Genomic DNA, 16,611 nt, shown 5'->3' with positions numbered 1-16,611 from the left:
ACAAGCTTTACAATGCCGTAAACCATATTCACCGGGAAGGGAAACAAAAAATGTTGCTGCATCAAGTGAAATTACTTCTTGAGAGGATTTTTGCAAGATGGTGCCTGCCGACAAAGCCATAAACCATGTAATCCGGGAAGGGAAAGAAAAAAATGTTGTTTCTCAACCGGTCCCAGCACGAGGTCCCAGAAAACCGTGTTTCCAGGCCCTAGGATGCACAAACTGCAACACGCCAGAGTAAGGCGGAACAGCGACCCACAGGATCATTCATTTTGAACAATTAATGAGAGTGTTATCATGTCTGTCTAGAGAAACCGTTTTTGCAGCTATGTCCAAATGTGTGTGTGCCTGTGTGGATTGCATATCTTTTGTGAGTATTTGAGAACACTGCAATATCAAAATAATACATGTATAAAATGTCTTTGTTCATTTATATGAACGTGTGTGGGGGTTCACATAGTTTTTAAGTATGAGGGAAAACCTGAACACCCCAAAAGCATATTCATATTGTATTTGTAGATGTGTACAGATTTGCGTGCGTGCGTGTGCGTGAACCTGTCTTTATTGCCTTCCTCCTTGCATGCAGCGAGCTGGTTAAATTCTGCTCTGCTTACACCACCTGGCACAGTTTCCACATCAATCATTGGCCGCTGCAATGTAGACTCAGGCTTCAGTTGAATCGCGTTTCCTTCTGAACTTGCAGTGCTGCTTCGGGACACACACAAATTTAGGAAGTTCCTTTACAGAAGAAGCAATGCATATGTTTCTGGAAATTCTGCTGCTGTTTCTCACAGCCATCTACTCCTTCCTGGAGGCTCTCGTTAAACTCTTCATTCCTGTGAAGAAAAAGTCTGTTCGTGGGGAAGTCGTCCTGGTCACCGGAGCTGGTCATGGACTCGGCAGGCTCACGGCTATTGAATTTGCAAAACTTGGGGCCACCCTGATCCTGTGGGACATTAACAAGGTAAGAGGGCCAGGGATCTATTTCATGATGAAGATTAGCTGCCTTGATCATGCCCCACGAGGGATCCGTTTATAAAGTTGCTATTTCTTTTCTTTTTTTTCTGAAGGAGCAGTAAATGTGCTCTGAAAACTATGGGCCTGATTCATGGAATGTATGCCAACAAACACCCTGATTCGCAGAGCGGTACACAGTGTATTTTTACAGTGCAACGCGCCTCTGCACCAGTGCCAAGTCACTTGGCACTGCAAAAAGACACTTTGCAAAGCTCTGTGAATCAAGGTGTTTGTTTGCAGTGCAAAGTGACAAAGTGACTTTGCACCGCTCTAAAAAGTCCACGAATCGGGCCCAATGGCTTTTAGGAATTCTTTAAAGCTTTTTTGAAATGCTCTGTGCTCGTTAAATGGCCAGAGATTGACATCCCTTCAGGTTTTAAGGATAACCTCAATGAATATGTATTGGGCTAATTTACATATAATTAATTTCTGCAGTGATTATTTGCATACTTGTTGGTCATTCTGAAAACCCCAGCTGGAGTTTACCGAAGAGCGGAGTGATGCAACACATGCAAATGTTATTGTCTTACATATTTCAAAGGGGATTTTTTTTAAAGGAGTTATAACATATTGAGTTTCTTGGGCACAGATCAGGAAACATTTGGAGTTCCTGGAACAGATGATAATCCTGAATGTTTTTTTCACAACAGTGACCAAGTTATTTGGAGGGTACATCTCAGTTGGGGCTGGCAGTGGATTCAAGCTGAATCACCCCCCTGTGAATACATCATCCAGCAATATAAATTGCCTGAATATTGTCCAGCAATGTTAACTGCTTGAATTAAAGATACATTGGGTGATCTGCCGCCACTGTCTAGGCCACATCCATTGCATTTCTCCAAAAGGATTTTGGGTATGGCATTTTATTTGTATGGCCTATTCAGCTGTACATGTTGTAAAGTGCAAGCAGTTATTTATTTATTTATTTATGTATTTTTGGGTCAAATAATTGTATTGAGTACAGGAACATACGAGAAGAATAACCAACACCACAGAGCCCCCAACAGCTCATAACTCAGTGAAAATGATTGCACAAGAAAGAGCATCACCCACCTAAGAGAATAACCTAATGATATGATATGATATGATATGGCATTTATAACGCACCAATACACAAGTGTTTCAAAGTGCGACGCGGCAAGGGAAGGGGAACAGAGGGAAGACAGAGACAGCAATCATAGTAGGCCAAGTGTCATGCATATCGCGCAAGTGCAAGGGAAGGGGGTAGAGGAAAAGCGCAGCATGGGAGGGGGGTGGGGACAGTGCTGTACATGCGGTAATAGAATAAATAAAAACAATAAGAGAAGTGGGGGCAGCTGGTGGCAAGTGCAAGAGTAAGTGCAGACATCAGGTGTCAATTGTTGGTGGGAGACTGTAGGGATACAGAAAACAGTCCCCAAGTGCGGGGGTTGCCAGGGAGGCAGTGCAAGTTTGTAGCTGGCGGGGGAGTGGACCTGGGCCCGAGATCAGAGGGTGGCCAGGTAACCAGTACAGTTCCAGCCAGGAATTCAGCAGGGGAGAGGAGAAGAGAAAGCAGGAGCAAAGAGGAAGGTTTTGAGGTGCTTCTGGAACCAGATATGGTTCTCCTCAAGTTTCAGGGAGGCCCCAGCCGAAGAAAGAGATCTACCACTAATTCGTTGCTTGGAGATGGGTAAACGATGGCTGGGGAAGGAGAGATCTGGAAGTCAGGGGGGTGAGAAGGGTGGCAGGAGTACATTATGCAGAGAGTACAGTTTAAGAGCTAAGGTCTTCCACCCAGCCATCTTGTAGGCCATGTTTAGTAATGAATTCTAAACTTGCACAACACAAGGGGGTAAACCTTTGGTGGCATCATCCGCCATCTTAGTTTAGTAGATGGATTGAAAATAAAATATACTTTAGTGCAAAGTGCGGCGAGAAACTGGCAGACGTTATCGAGTATGTGTGTTTTTGTGCTGATCCCAGATGGTTGTATGCTTGCCGGCGATGGATATTTGAGGGGCTTGCAAGGTGTACAGGTGTGATGCGTACCTCCTGAATTGAAAACACTATGTTGAGGATAGATTATAGATTTGAAAACAAATTGGATACCTTGTGATCATTCTTGGTAGCGTGACAGGCTCATTCCTAATTGTTTGCCTTTACTGCACATGTTCGGGTTGAAAGATGTAAAATGAGGGTTACTAATATCCAGCAAATTCAGACATTTAGGAAATAGCAAATCACCATGCTGGGAGCAACACGGGCATGCATTGGAATCATTGTATGTGCATTTACCTCATGATCATTAATGACGGGTATCTGGAAAAGCCAACATGCTTGCAGTCTTTGAGGCCTGGAATACAACGCCCCTGCTCTAAAAAGAAGTATCCAACTAAACCAAAATATACGTCCAGTCGTCAAATAGGGGGAGCCGGCACATGCACCAATGACGTATCTATCATCACAGGTATTTCCAATTGGAAATGGAGGGTGGTGCCATCAAAATCTAAACCATGAGACTTTTTCATGGAAATAGGAATTGAAGAATTGTCTGCTCTCCAGGAGAGGAACCTAATTTCACCTAATTCCATCTCTAGGAATGGAGAGTTGGAAGGCATTAAATTGGTCATAGTAGACTTTGTCAGGTCTGTCAGGGTTGATTAAGGCTTCCATCCCTTCCTCCTCACCTGAAAAGTCCATAGAGTTATCCTGTAGCTCCGACTTCCTTCCTGGACGTCTTCGGGTCTGTTCTTTGCTGTTCTTCTTGGCTTCCTTCTTTTGGCGTAAGTAGGGGCGAGCTCCCTGGGATGCCACACTGTCGGGTGATTGGAGACCCGAACAGCGGGGACTCCCAGGAGCTGGTTCCTGAGCAGGGAAAAAGCCCAAAAGGCAGAAAAAAACCTGCAACGGATGTTCTGGCAAGATGGTCTGTGTTAGCGATGTGGGCTGAATAGGATCCTCCTAGGCGGAGTAGTTCCGACAATTCAGTGGTAGGTACAGTGGAAGCCTTCCAGTAGAATGGAGGTTCGCCGGAGTCAGCAAAATAAGGAGCACAAACACAGAGGATGTCAGCAAGGTGCTCCCAAGTAAGAACAGAGGAGCGGAAGGGCTCCAGTGGTAAAGAGACTAAGGCGCCAATGAGGAAGAGAGAGAAAGCAGGGAACGAGAGAAGGCTAGGCAGGGCAGCCAAGCGAGGAGAGCCTAAGAGAGAGAGCCGAGCGTAGAGACCGGTAAGAGAAATACCGGAAGGAAAGCAACACAGCAAGAAAACAGGGAAGAACGAACACAGGATCCAAACGGAGGAAACACGGACAGGGAAAACACAGCGTTACCTTCGAGCCGGGAGAGCAGTGAAGGTGCAACGCGAGGAACACTGCACTGAACTGGCACTAAAAGACGTCGGCGGCCATCTTGGAAAAACACTAGAATGGTAATTCCAGACGGCCGTCAAACGTAGTGGAACCTATCAATAGCTTCTCCACAAATCAAAGAAGCGCCCCCCGACAGAAGTCATGACACTTTATTACTACTTTGATACCTGAGTTGTTGGGAAACTGATGGTCTGAATCCTTTAGATGCAGAGGCTACCAAAATACGTAAATCTCTTGTAGTCTGACTACCTTACCAGAAATGATATTTTCCCATGTTTCCCCTACTAGCTTCTGTACCTTATAATTCATCGTGAAACGTGCATATTTTCTCTCAGCGTTGTTGTTGTTTACATGTAACTATCATGTCCTCTGTCACGCTTCTCGTAAACGTCATATAGCTATAGCGCTCTTTTAGTCCTAATCCACAGATTAAACATTTTACTCCACGTATTGAATATTATGATTTATGTGAATATGCTGCTTTCTCTAGCGGCGGTTGCATTGACGTCTTCTGCGGCATTCTTTGCCCCTCCCTCCCCCAACTATGGGCACATTCGAGTGCCACAGCCTTTGAATTCGGAAGGGAATATTCTGTTGTTTCTCAGGTTTGCCGATGTATATTTTGCATCATGGTGGCTGGTGCAAGGGTTCATGCTGTCTCAGGATAAGAGACATTTTGGTCGGCTCGTCCCTTGCAGTGGGGCCACATTTTATTTTATTTTGTGGGGCACCCCACCTCCGCCTGTCTAGGATTGCTTTATTGTATGTAGAACCAGCCCGGATTGTTGCCAGAGTAGACCTTACCATTCCAAGTGTTGCTTTAGCAATGCACGCCATCTTGTATTCACTATAACCAGGCTCCCCTTGGCAATAAAATAGCACGAAAAAACCCCGGAAGGGGAAAGAAGTTCACATGGAAAAGTACTATATTAATCAGAGTACTCAATTGTAAAAACTAGAGGCAAAGAAGAGGAGGAAGCTCAGACATAGATATTCACATTTTAATTTTTAATTTATTATCATAGTAAAATCGCATGATATATAAACATCTAAACATCAATGAAAAGGAAGAATTAATTTATGTATAAAATTGTTGTCAAATCTCATGCCTCGAAATATTCAGACACAATTAAACTACCACAATTCATAACCTTGTATTGATCGAGGTAAAAACATCACTGTCTTATTTATAAGTTGCATTCAAAGGATAGAATTGCTGTAAACCCAATTAATAATTGAGTGCTGATTGCAAACGAATGCTAACCAGGAAATAAAGTGCTGGATGCAAAAAAAGTGCTAAGTGCCAAACTACCACAATTCATAACCTTGTATTGATCGAGGTAAAAACATCGCTGTCTCATTTATAAGTTGCATTCAAAAGATAGAATTGCTATAAACCCAATTAATAATTGAGTGCTGATTGCAAACGAATGCTAACCAGGAAATAAAGTGCTGGATGCAGAAAAAGTGCTACGTGCCTACTGTACATACTGTGCATAGATGATCTTGAAATATCAAAACAGTTTCGGCGAATTCAGCCTATCTGGTTCAATTAAATGAACCAGTAGTCGCCTTCTTCAGGGCGCACTATGTATTAAAGATATAAACCTAGAACATACTAATGCATGAGTATCGATATATCATTCAGTAGTTCTCGTAGATAAAATCTTTGTGTGATTCATAAGGGCTTGATTGTGAATCTGGAGTCTGTTTTGAAGACGTAGACCCTTGATAAAACACATTAAGACAAACAGAATGAGAAAAAACAAAAAAACTTGGTGGTTAAAAACCGAAAATGAATGAGTGAGCCTCCTAATATTCAATGCCTCATAACCATACGAATAGAGCCTAGGGACATATGTTATATATATATTCACCTAAGTTGGTCCAAGATGGTGGTGCCGCAAAATAATTTTGATTCGATCCGCCACCCAAGCTGGACTGGTGATGCAAATTAATTCACATCTAAAAAGACAAACCAAACAGAAGCTAAAAGAGATATCCCAAGATTAACTCTAACTTCCATGGCCAAAGCACAGTATCCCCTGTCGCCGCCAGAAGTAAATCAGAGTTCTGCCTCTTCCAATTACTAACCTTAAAATGATTTGAACTCTTGATCGAAGCCGTAAGGGACCCAGTTCTGGAAAAAAGGATCAGGAATGTTCCCACTGGGCTGTCCGGAATATTCCAAAATCGGTGTAAGCTCAAGCCGGGAGAAGAGGCTAACGGTTTCAGGACCGTAAAAGAAATAGCCGTGGGTGCAAACCCTAAAGGAAAGATATAAGACCAGTTTGCGTTTTGGTGATTGCAAAAAGAGCTTTAAAGGCAGCGTTTGCAAGAAGCCTGAAAGGATAAAAGACAAGCTGCATCGAAGTTCAGTATAGTACGACCCGATGGGTAAACTTCAATCTTTGCCTATCCTTGACCTAAAACTAGACGTAGCTCTTACAGGTCTATATAAAAGATGAATTGCTCACCCGGAGTACGCCTTTACTCTCGCCTCTGTAGACGGCCGCTGGAATCTCGCGCCATCCAATATGGTAACCGCGACTGTGTTTATAAACACGCGCGATGCTAGAAAAAGAAGTAGGACTGTGTGCGTAACCCAAATCCCGGAAAGATAGAAAAAGGACTAAGTATAGGCACACGTAATGCTGGGACTAGTGACAGAGAAAAGACTGCATGAGGGCCCCTAGTACCAGGCGAAACTGAAACTAAAAAAGGACTGTAAACAGCCTCGCAGCAAGAGTAGGGCTCTAATGAGAATTATTTAGTCCATTATATTTTGTATTGCATATTTTAAGGTATACAGTGGAGCCATTCTTCTTGGCGATTTAAACCTGTCTCGTAGCTATTGGTATGATACATCCACCATTGTTCTCTTTGAGACAGGCGAGCTGCTATATTATTGGCATCAGTGCCATAGACTTTTTCCAAAACACACCATTTCAAACTAGTCAGATCATGATTATTATCGACAAAGTGTGACACTAGCGGAGCTGATGCGATTTTATTGCGAATTTTTGACTTATGTTCACCAATTCTGATTTTGATGGGCCTAGATGTTCTGCCGATGTACGTAAGAGCACAAGGACAGATAATGACATAAATCACATTTTTGGTATTACAAGTGGTGTGATGGTGGAGATTCCAATTTTTGCCATTAATCCCTACAACGGTACCAGTAATTGTGGAAGTGCATTGATTGCAAAAGCCACATGGGAAATGGCCTTGAATAGGTTTTCCGCCCCAAAGGCCTGGCACCGTATTTGATTTGGGTCCAGTGCTCGACCTGTCGGCTTTAGTGAGCCAACTTTTGAGGTTCTTGCCTCTCTTAAATGCAAAAATGGGTTTTGCAAGTCCTGGATTATTTAATTGGAGAAGGTGCCAATGTTTCATAATACTTTGTTTGATCTTGTGATGAAAGGTATTAAAAGTCATGGCGCAGACTAGCCGTTCCTTAGTGATGTCTTCCCGACAGTGTTTTTCAAGGAGGATATCTCGGTGTTGAGATCTGGCTCTTTTTCGTGCTTGACGAAGTAAATATTTTGGGTAGCCGCGTTGGTGCAGTCTATCTTCGATAATATTAGCCTGGATCTTATAGTCTTCCACTTTAGTACAATTTCGTCTAGCCCTGAGGAATTGACTATATGGGATACTCTTGCGTAATGATTCCGGGTGGAAGCTGTCGAATCTTAAAATAGTATTCCGATCGGTTTCTTTTCTATACAGATCAACAGCAATAAAACCCTCTAGGTTCTTGACTAGCAAGTCCAAGAATGGTAAAGATGTACTGTTGGCTGACATAGTGAATTTGACGTTCGTGTCCATCGTATTGAGCCATGGAAGAAATAAAAGATGATCTGCTTTTGTTTTGTCCCAGATTATAATAATGTCATCAATATAACGTTTATACAATTTGATGGCATCTCTATAGGGGTTAGTCTCTGACAGGATACATCTATTTTCAAAATTCCACATAAAAAGTGTGGCATAGTTGGGAGCAAAAGCTGCCCCCATCGCTGTTCCCTTCACTTGTAGATAGTAAGAAGATTTAAAACGAAAGTAATTACGTGAAAGGGCTATCTCAAGTAAATCTATTAGTATTTCAGTAGGAACTACTTGAGTGCCTGGTCGTAGATCCAAGAAGTCTTTCATTACTTTTAAAGATTCCATTTGGGGTATATTGGAATATAAAGACTCCACATCTAAAGTCATAAGTATGTCGGAATCGTGATTGAACGGGAAACCCTCAAGATGTTTAATAGCGTCCGTGGTGTCGGCCAGGTATGTTTCAGTAGAGGCCGCCAAAGGCTTAAGAAAATAATCTAAGAATTGGCCAATGGGTTCTAATATAGAGCCACATAATGACACAATAGGGCGTCCTGGTGGGTTAAGAAGGTCCTTGTGTATTTTGGGAAGTACATAGATAAGTGGAGTCCTGGTTCCTTTGGTCGTAAGGAAACGAAATTCCTTATCATTAATTGCTCCAATTTCTAATGCTTGTTGGGCAATAGCTGTAATTTGGGCTCTAATGCTCTCTGTTGGATCACTTGAAAGTTTCCTGTATATAGCTGGATTGTCCAGCTGGCGCAGAATTTCATTGTCATATTGGATGGAATCCATGACAACAATTCCGCCGCCTTTATCTGCCTGTTTGATAATTATCGAGGTGTCTGACTTGAGTTCTTGGAGGCTGGCCCAATCTTGTCTGCCAAAATTGAAACAAGAACTCCTGATATGATTGTTAGATATGTCATAGCAGGAGTTAAAATCTTTCAGAACCGCCTTTTCAAATACCGCGGTCTCATCAGAGACCATTTGTAAAGTCGGGGTAAAAGTCGATTTACATTTCAGAGTAGTGTGGGTGCTATCAACATCATTGTCATGGGCCTGGTTCCCATAAAAATCACGTAATCGTATTTTCCGAAATAAACCGCGTAGTTCGATCTCTACCTCCATTTTGGAGGGGTTTCTCATAGGAACAAAAGAGAACCCCTTCTCCAAAATTCGAGTCTCATGTTCACTAAGTTGTCTCTTAGAAATATTGTATACTGCCGATGGTGGGACTACCTGCGGTATGACCTTCTCCTGGTTTCGAAATAATTTTGTAACGGGGGAGCCCCTTGTTCCGGAGGCGGAAAAGGGAGGTTGGGAGGAGGAAACGGAGTATGTGGGCCTTGAGGAACAAAATTAGCTGAACGAGTATAGTTTTGATAGTGCCAATAGGAGCGTCCACGGCCTCGATTATAACCTCTGTTCGAGTTCCTGCCATTGTCCCTATTGCCTCGGGAATTTATAGTGGGATATGATCCACTGCCATCGGATGATGTATCCGAAAAGGTAACTTTCTTTTGAGCAGGGATAATGCCCTGTAGAGGGTTGTAGGGATCCCGCCAATGTCCTGGGCCCTGATAATCTGAGGACAGATAAGGATAAGCTGCCTCCTTGGAGAAGGCTTTAATATCCTTTTTTAATTTATCCATCTTTTTATTAGTAGTGATTTTGACAAAATCCTTGGTATGTTTTTCTATGAGCTCTAATTTTTCTTTAATGTTAATGATGGTGGTATCCAGGGCAAATGCTGTCTCTGCCTTGTCTATTTCATCCCCAATGATGGCACTTTGCCTAAGGGCGGTATTGATTGTCAACAACATCCAATCCCGGCTACATTTAGTTGCGACTCCTGAAAACGATGTTTTGTATTCTTCGTCGTCTATAAATAAGCATGGCTCATTTCTAACTAAAAGACCCTGAGGGATGATGTTCTTTTTTAAATATTCTGTCAATAGATGACTGTGCATCTCTGTTCGAAATTTTTTCTTTTTCAATTTAATGATACTGTCACTAGTGATCGAGGAGCCATCATTGGGGCCCATAATCCCCTCCATGTTGTCAGGGGATTATGGGCCCCAATGATGGCTCCTCGATCACTAGTGACAGTATCATTAAATTGAAAAAGAAACATCATCCCTCAGGGTCTTTTAGTTAGAAATGAGCCATGCTTATTTATAGACGACGAAGAATACAAAACATCGTTTTCAGGAGTCGCAACTAAATGTAGCCGGGATTGGATGTTGTTGACAATCAATACCGCCCTTAGGCAAAGTGCCATCATTGGGGATGAAATAGACAAGGCAGAGACAGCATTTGCCCTGGATACCACCATCATTAACATTAAAGAAAAATTAGAGCTCATAGAAAAACATACCAAGGATTTTGTCAAAATCACTACTAATAAAAAGATGGATAAATTAAAAAAGGATATTAAAGCCTTCTCCAAGGAGGCAGCTTATCCTTATCTGTCCTCAGATTATCAGGGCCCAGGACATTGGCGGGATCCCTACAACCCTCTACAGGGCATTATCCCTGCTCAAAAGAAAGTTACCTTTTCGGATACATCATCCGATGGCAGTGGATCATATCCCACTAGAAATTCCCGAGGCAATAGGGACAATGGCAGGAACTCGAACAGAGGTTATAATCGAGGCCGTGGACGCTCCTATTGGCACTATCAAAACTATACTCGTTCAGCTAATTTTGTTCCTCAAGGCCCACATACTCCGTTTCCTCCTCCCAACCTCCCTTTTCCGCCTCCGGAACAAGGGGCTCCCCCGTTACAAAATTATTTCGAAACCAGGAGAAGGTCATACCGCAGGTAGTCCCACCATCGGCAGTATACAATATTTCTAAGAGACAACTTAGTGAACATGAGACTCGAATTTTGGAGAAGGGGTTCTCTTTTGTTCCTATGAGAAACCCCTCCAAAATGGAGGTAGAGATCGAACTACGCGGTTTATTTCGGAAAATACGATTACGTGATTTTTATGGGAACCAGGCCCATGACAATGATGTTGATAGCACCCACACTACTCTGAAATGTAAATCGACTTTTACCCCGACTTTACAAATGGTCTCTGATGAGACCGCGGTATTTGAAAAGGCGGTTCTGAAAGATTTTAACTCCTGCTATGACATATCTAACAATCATATCAGGAGTTCTTGTTTCAATTTTGGCAGACAAGATTGGGCCAGCCTCCAAGAACTCAAGTCAGACACCTCGATAATTATCAAACAGGCAGATAAAGGCGGCGGAATTGTTGTCATGGATTCCATCCAATATGACAATGAAATTCTGCGCCAGCTGGACAATCCAGCTATATACAGGAAACTTTCAAGTGATCCAACAGAGAGCATTAGAGCCCAAATTACAGCTATTGCCCAACAAGCATTAGAAATTGGAGCAATTAATGATAAGGAATTTCGTTTCCTTACGACCAAAGGAACCAGGACTCCACTTATCTATGTACTTCCCAAAATACACAAGGACCTTCTTAACCCACCAGGACGCCCTATTGTGTCATTATGTGGCTCTATATTAGAACCCATTGGCCAATTCTTAGATTATTTTCTTAAGCCTTTGGCGGCCTCTACTGAAACATACCTGGCCGACACCACGGACGCTATTAAACATCTTGAGGGTTTCCCGTTCAATCACGATTCCGACATACTTATGACTTTAGATGTGGAGTCTTTATATTCCAATATACCCCAAATGGAATCTTTAAAAGTAATGAAAGACTTCTTGGATCTACGACCAGGCACTCAAGTAGTTCCTACTGAAATACTAATAGATTTACTTGAGATAGCCCTTTCACGTAATTACTTTCGTTTTAAATCTTCTTACTATCTACAAGTGAAGGGAACAGCGATGGGGGCAGGTTTTGCTCCCAACTATGCCACACTTTTTATGTGGAATTTTGAAAATAGATGTATCCTGTCAGAGACTAACCCCTATAGAGATGCCATCAAATTGTATAAACGTTATATTGATGACATTATTATAATCTGGGACAAAACAAAAGCAGATCATCTTTTATTTCTTCCATGGCTCAATACGATGGACACGAACCTCAAATTCACTATGTCAGCCAACAGTACATCTTTACCATTCTTGGACTTGCTAGTCAAGAACCTAGAGGGTTTTATTGCTGTTGATCTGTATAGAAAAGAAACCGATCGGAATACTATTTTAAGATTCGACAGCTTCCACCCGGAATCATTACGCAAGAGTATCCCATATAGTCAATTCCTCAGGGCTAGACGAAATTGTACTAAAGTGGAAGACTATAAGATCCAGGCTAATATTATCGAAGATAGACTGCACCAACGCGGCTACCCAAAATATTTACTTCGTCAAGCACGAAAAAGAGCCAGATCTCAACACCGAGATATCCTCCTTGAAAAACACTGTCGGGAAGACATCACTAAGGAACGGCTAGTCTGCGCCATGACTTTTAATACCTTTCATCACAAGATCAAACAAAGTATTATGAAACATTGGCACCTTCTCCAATTAAATAATCCAGGACTTGCAAAACCCATTTTTGCATTTAAGAGAGGCAAGAACCTCAAAAGTTGGCTCACTAAAGCCGACAGGTCGAGCACTGGACCCAAATCAAATACGGTGCCAGGCCTTTGGGGCGGAAAACCTATTCAAGGCCATTTCCCATGTGGCTTTTGCAATCAATGCACTTCCACAATTACTGGTACCGTTGTAGGGATTAATGGCAAAAATTGGAATCTCCACCATCACACCACTTGTAATACCAAAAATGTGATTTATGTCATTATCTGTCCTTGTGCTCTTACGTACATCGGCAGAACATCTAGGCCCATCAAAATCAGAATTGGTGAACATAAGTCAAAAATTCGCAATAAAATCGCATCAGCTCCGCTAGTGTCACACTTTGTCGATAATAATCATGATCTGACTAGTTTGAAATGGTGTGTTTTGGAAAAAGTCTATGGCACTGATGCCAATAATATAGCAGCTCGCCTGTCTCAAAGAGAACAATGGTGGATGTATCATACCAATAGCTACGAGACAGGTTTAAATCGCCAAGAAGAATGGCTCCACTGTATACCTTAAAATATGCAATACAAAATATAATGGACTAAATAATTCTCATTAGAGCCCTACTCTTGCTGCGAGGCTGTTTACAGTCCTTTTTTAGTTTCAGTTTCGCCTGGTACTAGGGGCCCTCATGCAGTCTTTTCTCTGTCACTAGTCCCAGCATTACGTGTGCCTATACTTAGTCCTTTTTCTATCTTTCCGGGATTTGGGTTACGCACACAGTCCTACTTCTTTTTCTAGCATCGCGCGTGTTTATAAACACAGTCGCGGTTACCATATTGGATGGCGCGAGATTCCAGCGGCCGTCTACAGAGGCGAGAGTAAAGGCGTACTCCGGGTGAGCAATTCATCTTTTATATAGACCTGTAAGAGCTACGTCTAGTTTTAGGTCAAGGATAGGCAAAGATTGAAGTTTACCCATCGGGTCGTACTATACTGAACTTCGATGCAGCTTGTCTTTTATCCTTTCAGGCTTCTTGCAAACGCTGCCTTTAAAGCTCTTTTTGCAATCACCAAAACGCAAACTGGTCTTATATCTTTCCTTTAGGGTTTGCACCCACGGCTATTTCTTTTACGGTCCTGAAACCGTTAGCCTCTTCTCCCGGCTTGAGCTTACACCGATTTTGGAATATTCCGGACAGCCCAGTGGGAACATTCCTGATCCTTTTTTCCAGAACTGGGTCCCTTACGGCTTCGATCAAGAGTTCAAATCATTTTAAGGTTAGTAATTGGAAGAGGCAGAACTCTGATTTACTTCTGGCGGCGACAGGGGATACTGTGCTTTGGCCATGGAAGTTAGAGTTAATCTTGGGATATCTCTTTTAGCTTCTGTTTGGTTTGTCTTTTTAGATGTGAATTAATTTGCATCACCAGTCCAGCTTGGGTGGCGGATCGAATCAAAATTATTTTGCGGCACCACCATCTTGGACCAACTTAGGTGAATATATATATAACATATGTCCCTAGGCTCTATTCGTATGGTTATGAGGCATTGAATATTAGGAGGCTCACTCATTCATTTTCGGTTTTTAACCACCAAGTTTTTTTGTTTTTTCTCATTCTGTTTGTCTTAATGTGTTTTATCAAGGGTCTACGTCTTCAAAACAGACTCCAGATTCACAATCAAGCCCTTATGAATCACACAAAGATTTTATCTACGAGAACTACTGAATGATATATCGATACTCATGCATTAGTATGTTCTAGGTTTATATCTTTAATACATAGTGCGCCCTGAAGAAGGCGACTACTGGTTCATTTAATTGAACCAGATAGGCTGAATTCGCCGAAACTGTTTTGATATTTCAAGATCATCTATGCACAGTATGTACAGTAGGCACGTAGCACTTTTTCTGCATCCAGCACTTTATTTCCTGGTTAGCATTCGTTTGCAATCAGCACTCAATTATTAATTGGGTTTATAGCAATTCTATCTTTTGAATGCAACTTATAAATGAGACAGCGATGTTTTTACCTCGATCAATACAAGGTTATGAATTGTGGTAGTTTGGCACTTAGCACTTTTTTTGCATCCAGCACTTTATTTCCTGGTTAGCATTCGTTTGCAATCAGCACTCAATTATTAATTGGGTTTACAGCAATTCTATCCTTTGAATGCAACTTATAAATAAGACAGTGATGTTTTTACCTCGATCAATACAAGGTTATGAATTGTGGTAGTTTAATTGTGTCTGAATATTTCGAGGCATGAGATTTGACAACAATTTTATACATAAATTAATTCTTCCTTTTCATTGATGTTTAGATGTTTATATATCATGCGATTTTACTATGATAATAAATTAAAAATTAAAATGTGAATATCTATGTCTGAGCTTCCTCCTCTTCTTTGCCTCTAGTTTTTACAATTGAGTACTCTGATTAATATAGTACTTTTCCATGTGAACTTCTTTCCCCTTCCGGGGTTTTTTCGTGCTATTTTGTTGTTTCCCAGTTCCATGGTTTAGGGGTTACCCATCCGTTGTGATACACTCCCCTTGGCAATAACCAGGAGCTTAATAGCTCCCAGCTCCTGGCACTTTTGAACCCTGTAGTGCCCTTGTTTTGTGAGACATATTGTTGGAAACTGGTTATGGCGCCATCAATGGGAGGTTTGATTCGCCATCAGGCACAGGTCTCCTCTTGGTCATCCCTTCTTTTAAATTAACCAGAATAAGGGATCCTCCTTCTCTGTCCAACCACCCACAATATCGAACTACATCCCTCTTAGAATCAGCTGCATAGAGGATCAACTCGTCTTCTGGAAGGCACTCAAGACCTGGCTATTCCCATCGGCGCCTTGACTGACTTAATCCACCTCTTAGGTGAACTTCACCCCCTGACAAGGAGAAGGGGGCATTGATAAGTCACACGAGGAAACTCCCAGAAAGGGCTGAGCACCCACAGAAAGGATTCCTTATCCCTGCATGACTGGACCGGCATTCCGTCCATGAAACAAGTAATCAGCCATGACTCATTGGTACGTATCACTCTCCATCTCGATGGAAGATAGCCATAGCCTCCCAAGGCACGGCCACCCACCTGCAAACCTCTGCAATCACACGCTACTCGATCTCATATCACACATCACCTCGGCTACTAGAATGCAGCTAAATCCCTTGATAAAATGGGGTCTAGCTTGACACATAATCCGTCTCCTGGACTTGCATACTCTTCCGCAGCCCCCACAGCACGCAACCACAAGCCTGTTTTACTTGGGTCGCTGGCAGGGACTTATCCGCCTCTATCTACATCGTTCTGGCTAATATGCAAACGCATTCTGAACCCCCAGACCAATCTCTCATACCTGAGACTTCGGTCCTCCAAGGGCGTTCACCTACAGCGCTTTGAGGCCATACCAATGTCAATAGGCGCTTTACAAATGCCATATTACATTACATTATATTACAGCACTTGTTTTAATAAACACTGGCATTGGAGCTGATTATGCTCCTGCATGTAAATTGGTGTTGGGGAGCCGTTACATGTAGACAAACACATAGGCGGTTCCCTGCCACCAAATTTCTGTCATTTGCACTGCAGTGTGAAAATGTGCAGGCATAAGGCAACGTACATGTGCCTTGTGCATTTGCACTCCGCCATGCAAATGAGTAAACACTGCCTGCCATGTTGGCATGGCAGGCAGTGTTCACAATTACAATGAAACTTAATTGTAATTGTAAACGCTGCCTGCCATGCTCGCATGTACCCTGCTGTCCATCATACGTGCATGGTAGGCAGCGTGTCAATGGATGTCTATAGAGTCTGCCTTATTTATGCTGGTGCATAAAGTCAGCGGGCTACATAGAAATCCCCAGCATTTGCATCGGCATGAAAATGCATTCC

The 16,611-nt window shown here is 42.4% G+C and overlaps 1 protein-coding gene across 1 annotated transcript in view; it reads left to right on the top strand.

Moving 5' to 3' along the window:
- Window positions 1-673: 673 nt before the first annotated feature.
- Window positions 674-16,611, top strand: part of LOC138515791 (17-beta-hydroxysteroid dehydrogenase 13-like) — a 259,104-nt gene continuing 243,166 nt past the window's right edge. The window contains exon 1 of the mRNA XM_069630516.1: window positions 674-964. Coding sequence (XP_069486617.1) covers window positions 755-964 — 210 coding nt within the window. The 5' untranslated portion in view covers window positions 674-754. The remainder of the gene's footprint in view (window positions 965-16,611) is intronic.

This window comes from Ambystoma mexicanum, chromosome 6q (assembly GCF_040938575.1).
Source record: "Ambystoma mexicanum isolate Mex_15411 chromosome 6q, UKY_AmexF1_1, whole genome shotgun sequence".
NCBI classification, from domain to species: domain Eukaryota; kingdom Metazoa; phylum Chordata; class Amphibia; order Caudata; family Ambystomatidae; genus Ambystoma; species Ambystoma mexicanum.
The sequence above is the reverse complement of the archived record's forward strand: the minus strand, read 5'-3'. Positions and strand labels throughout refer to the sequence as shown.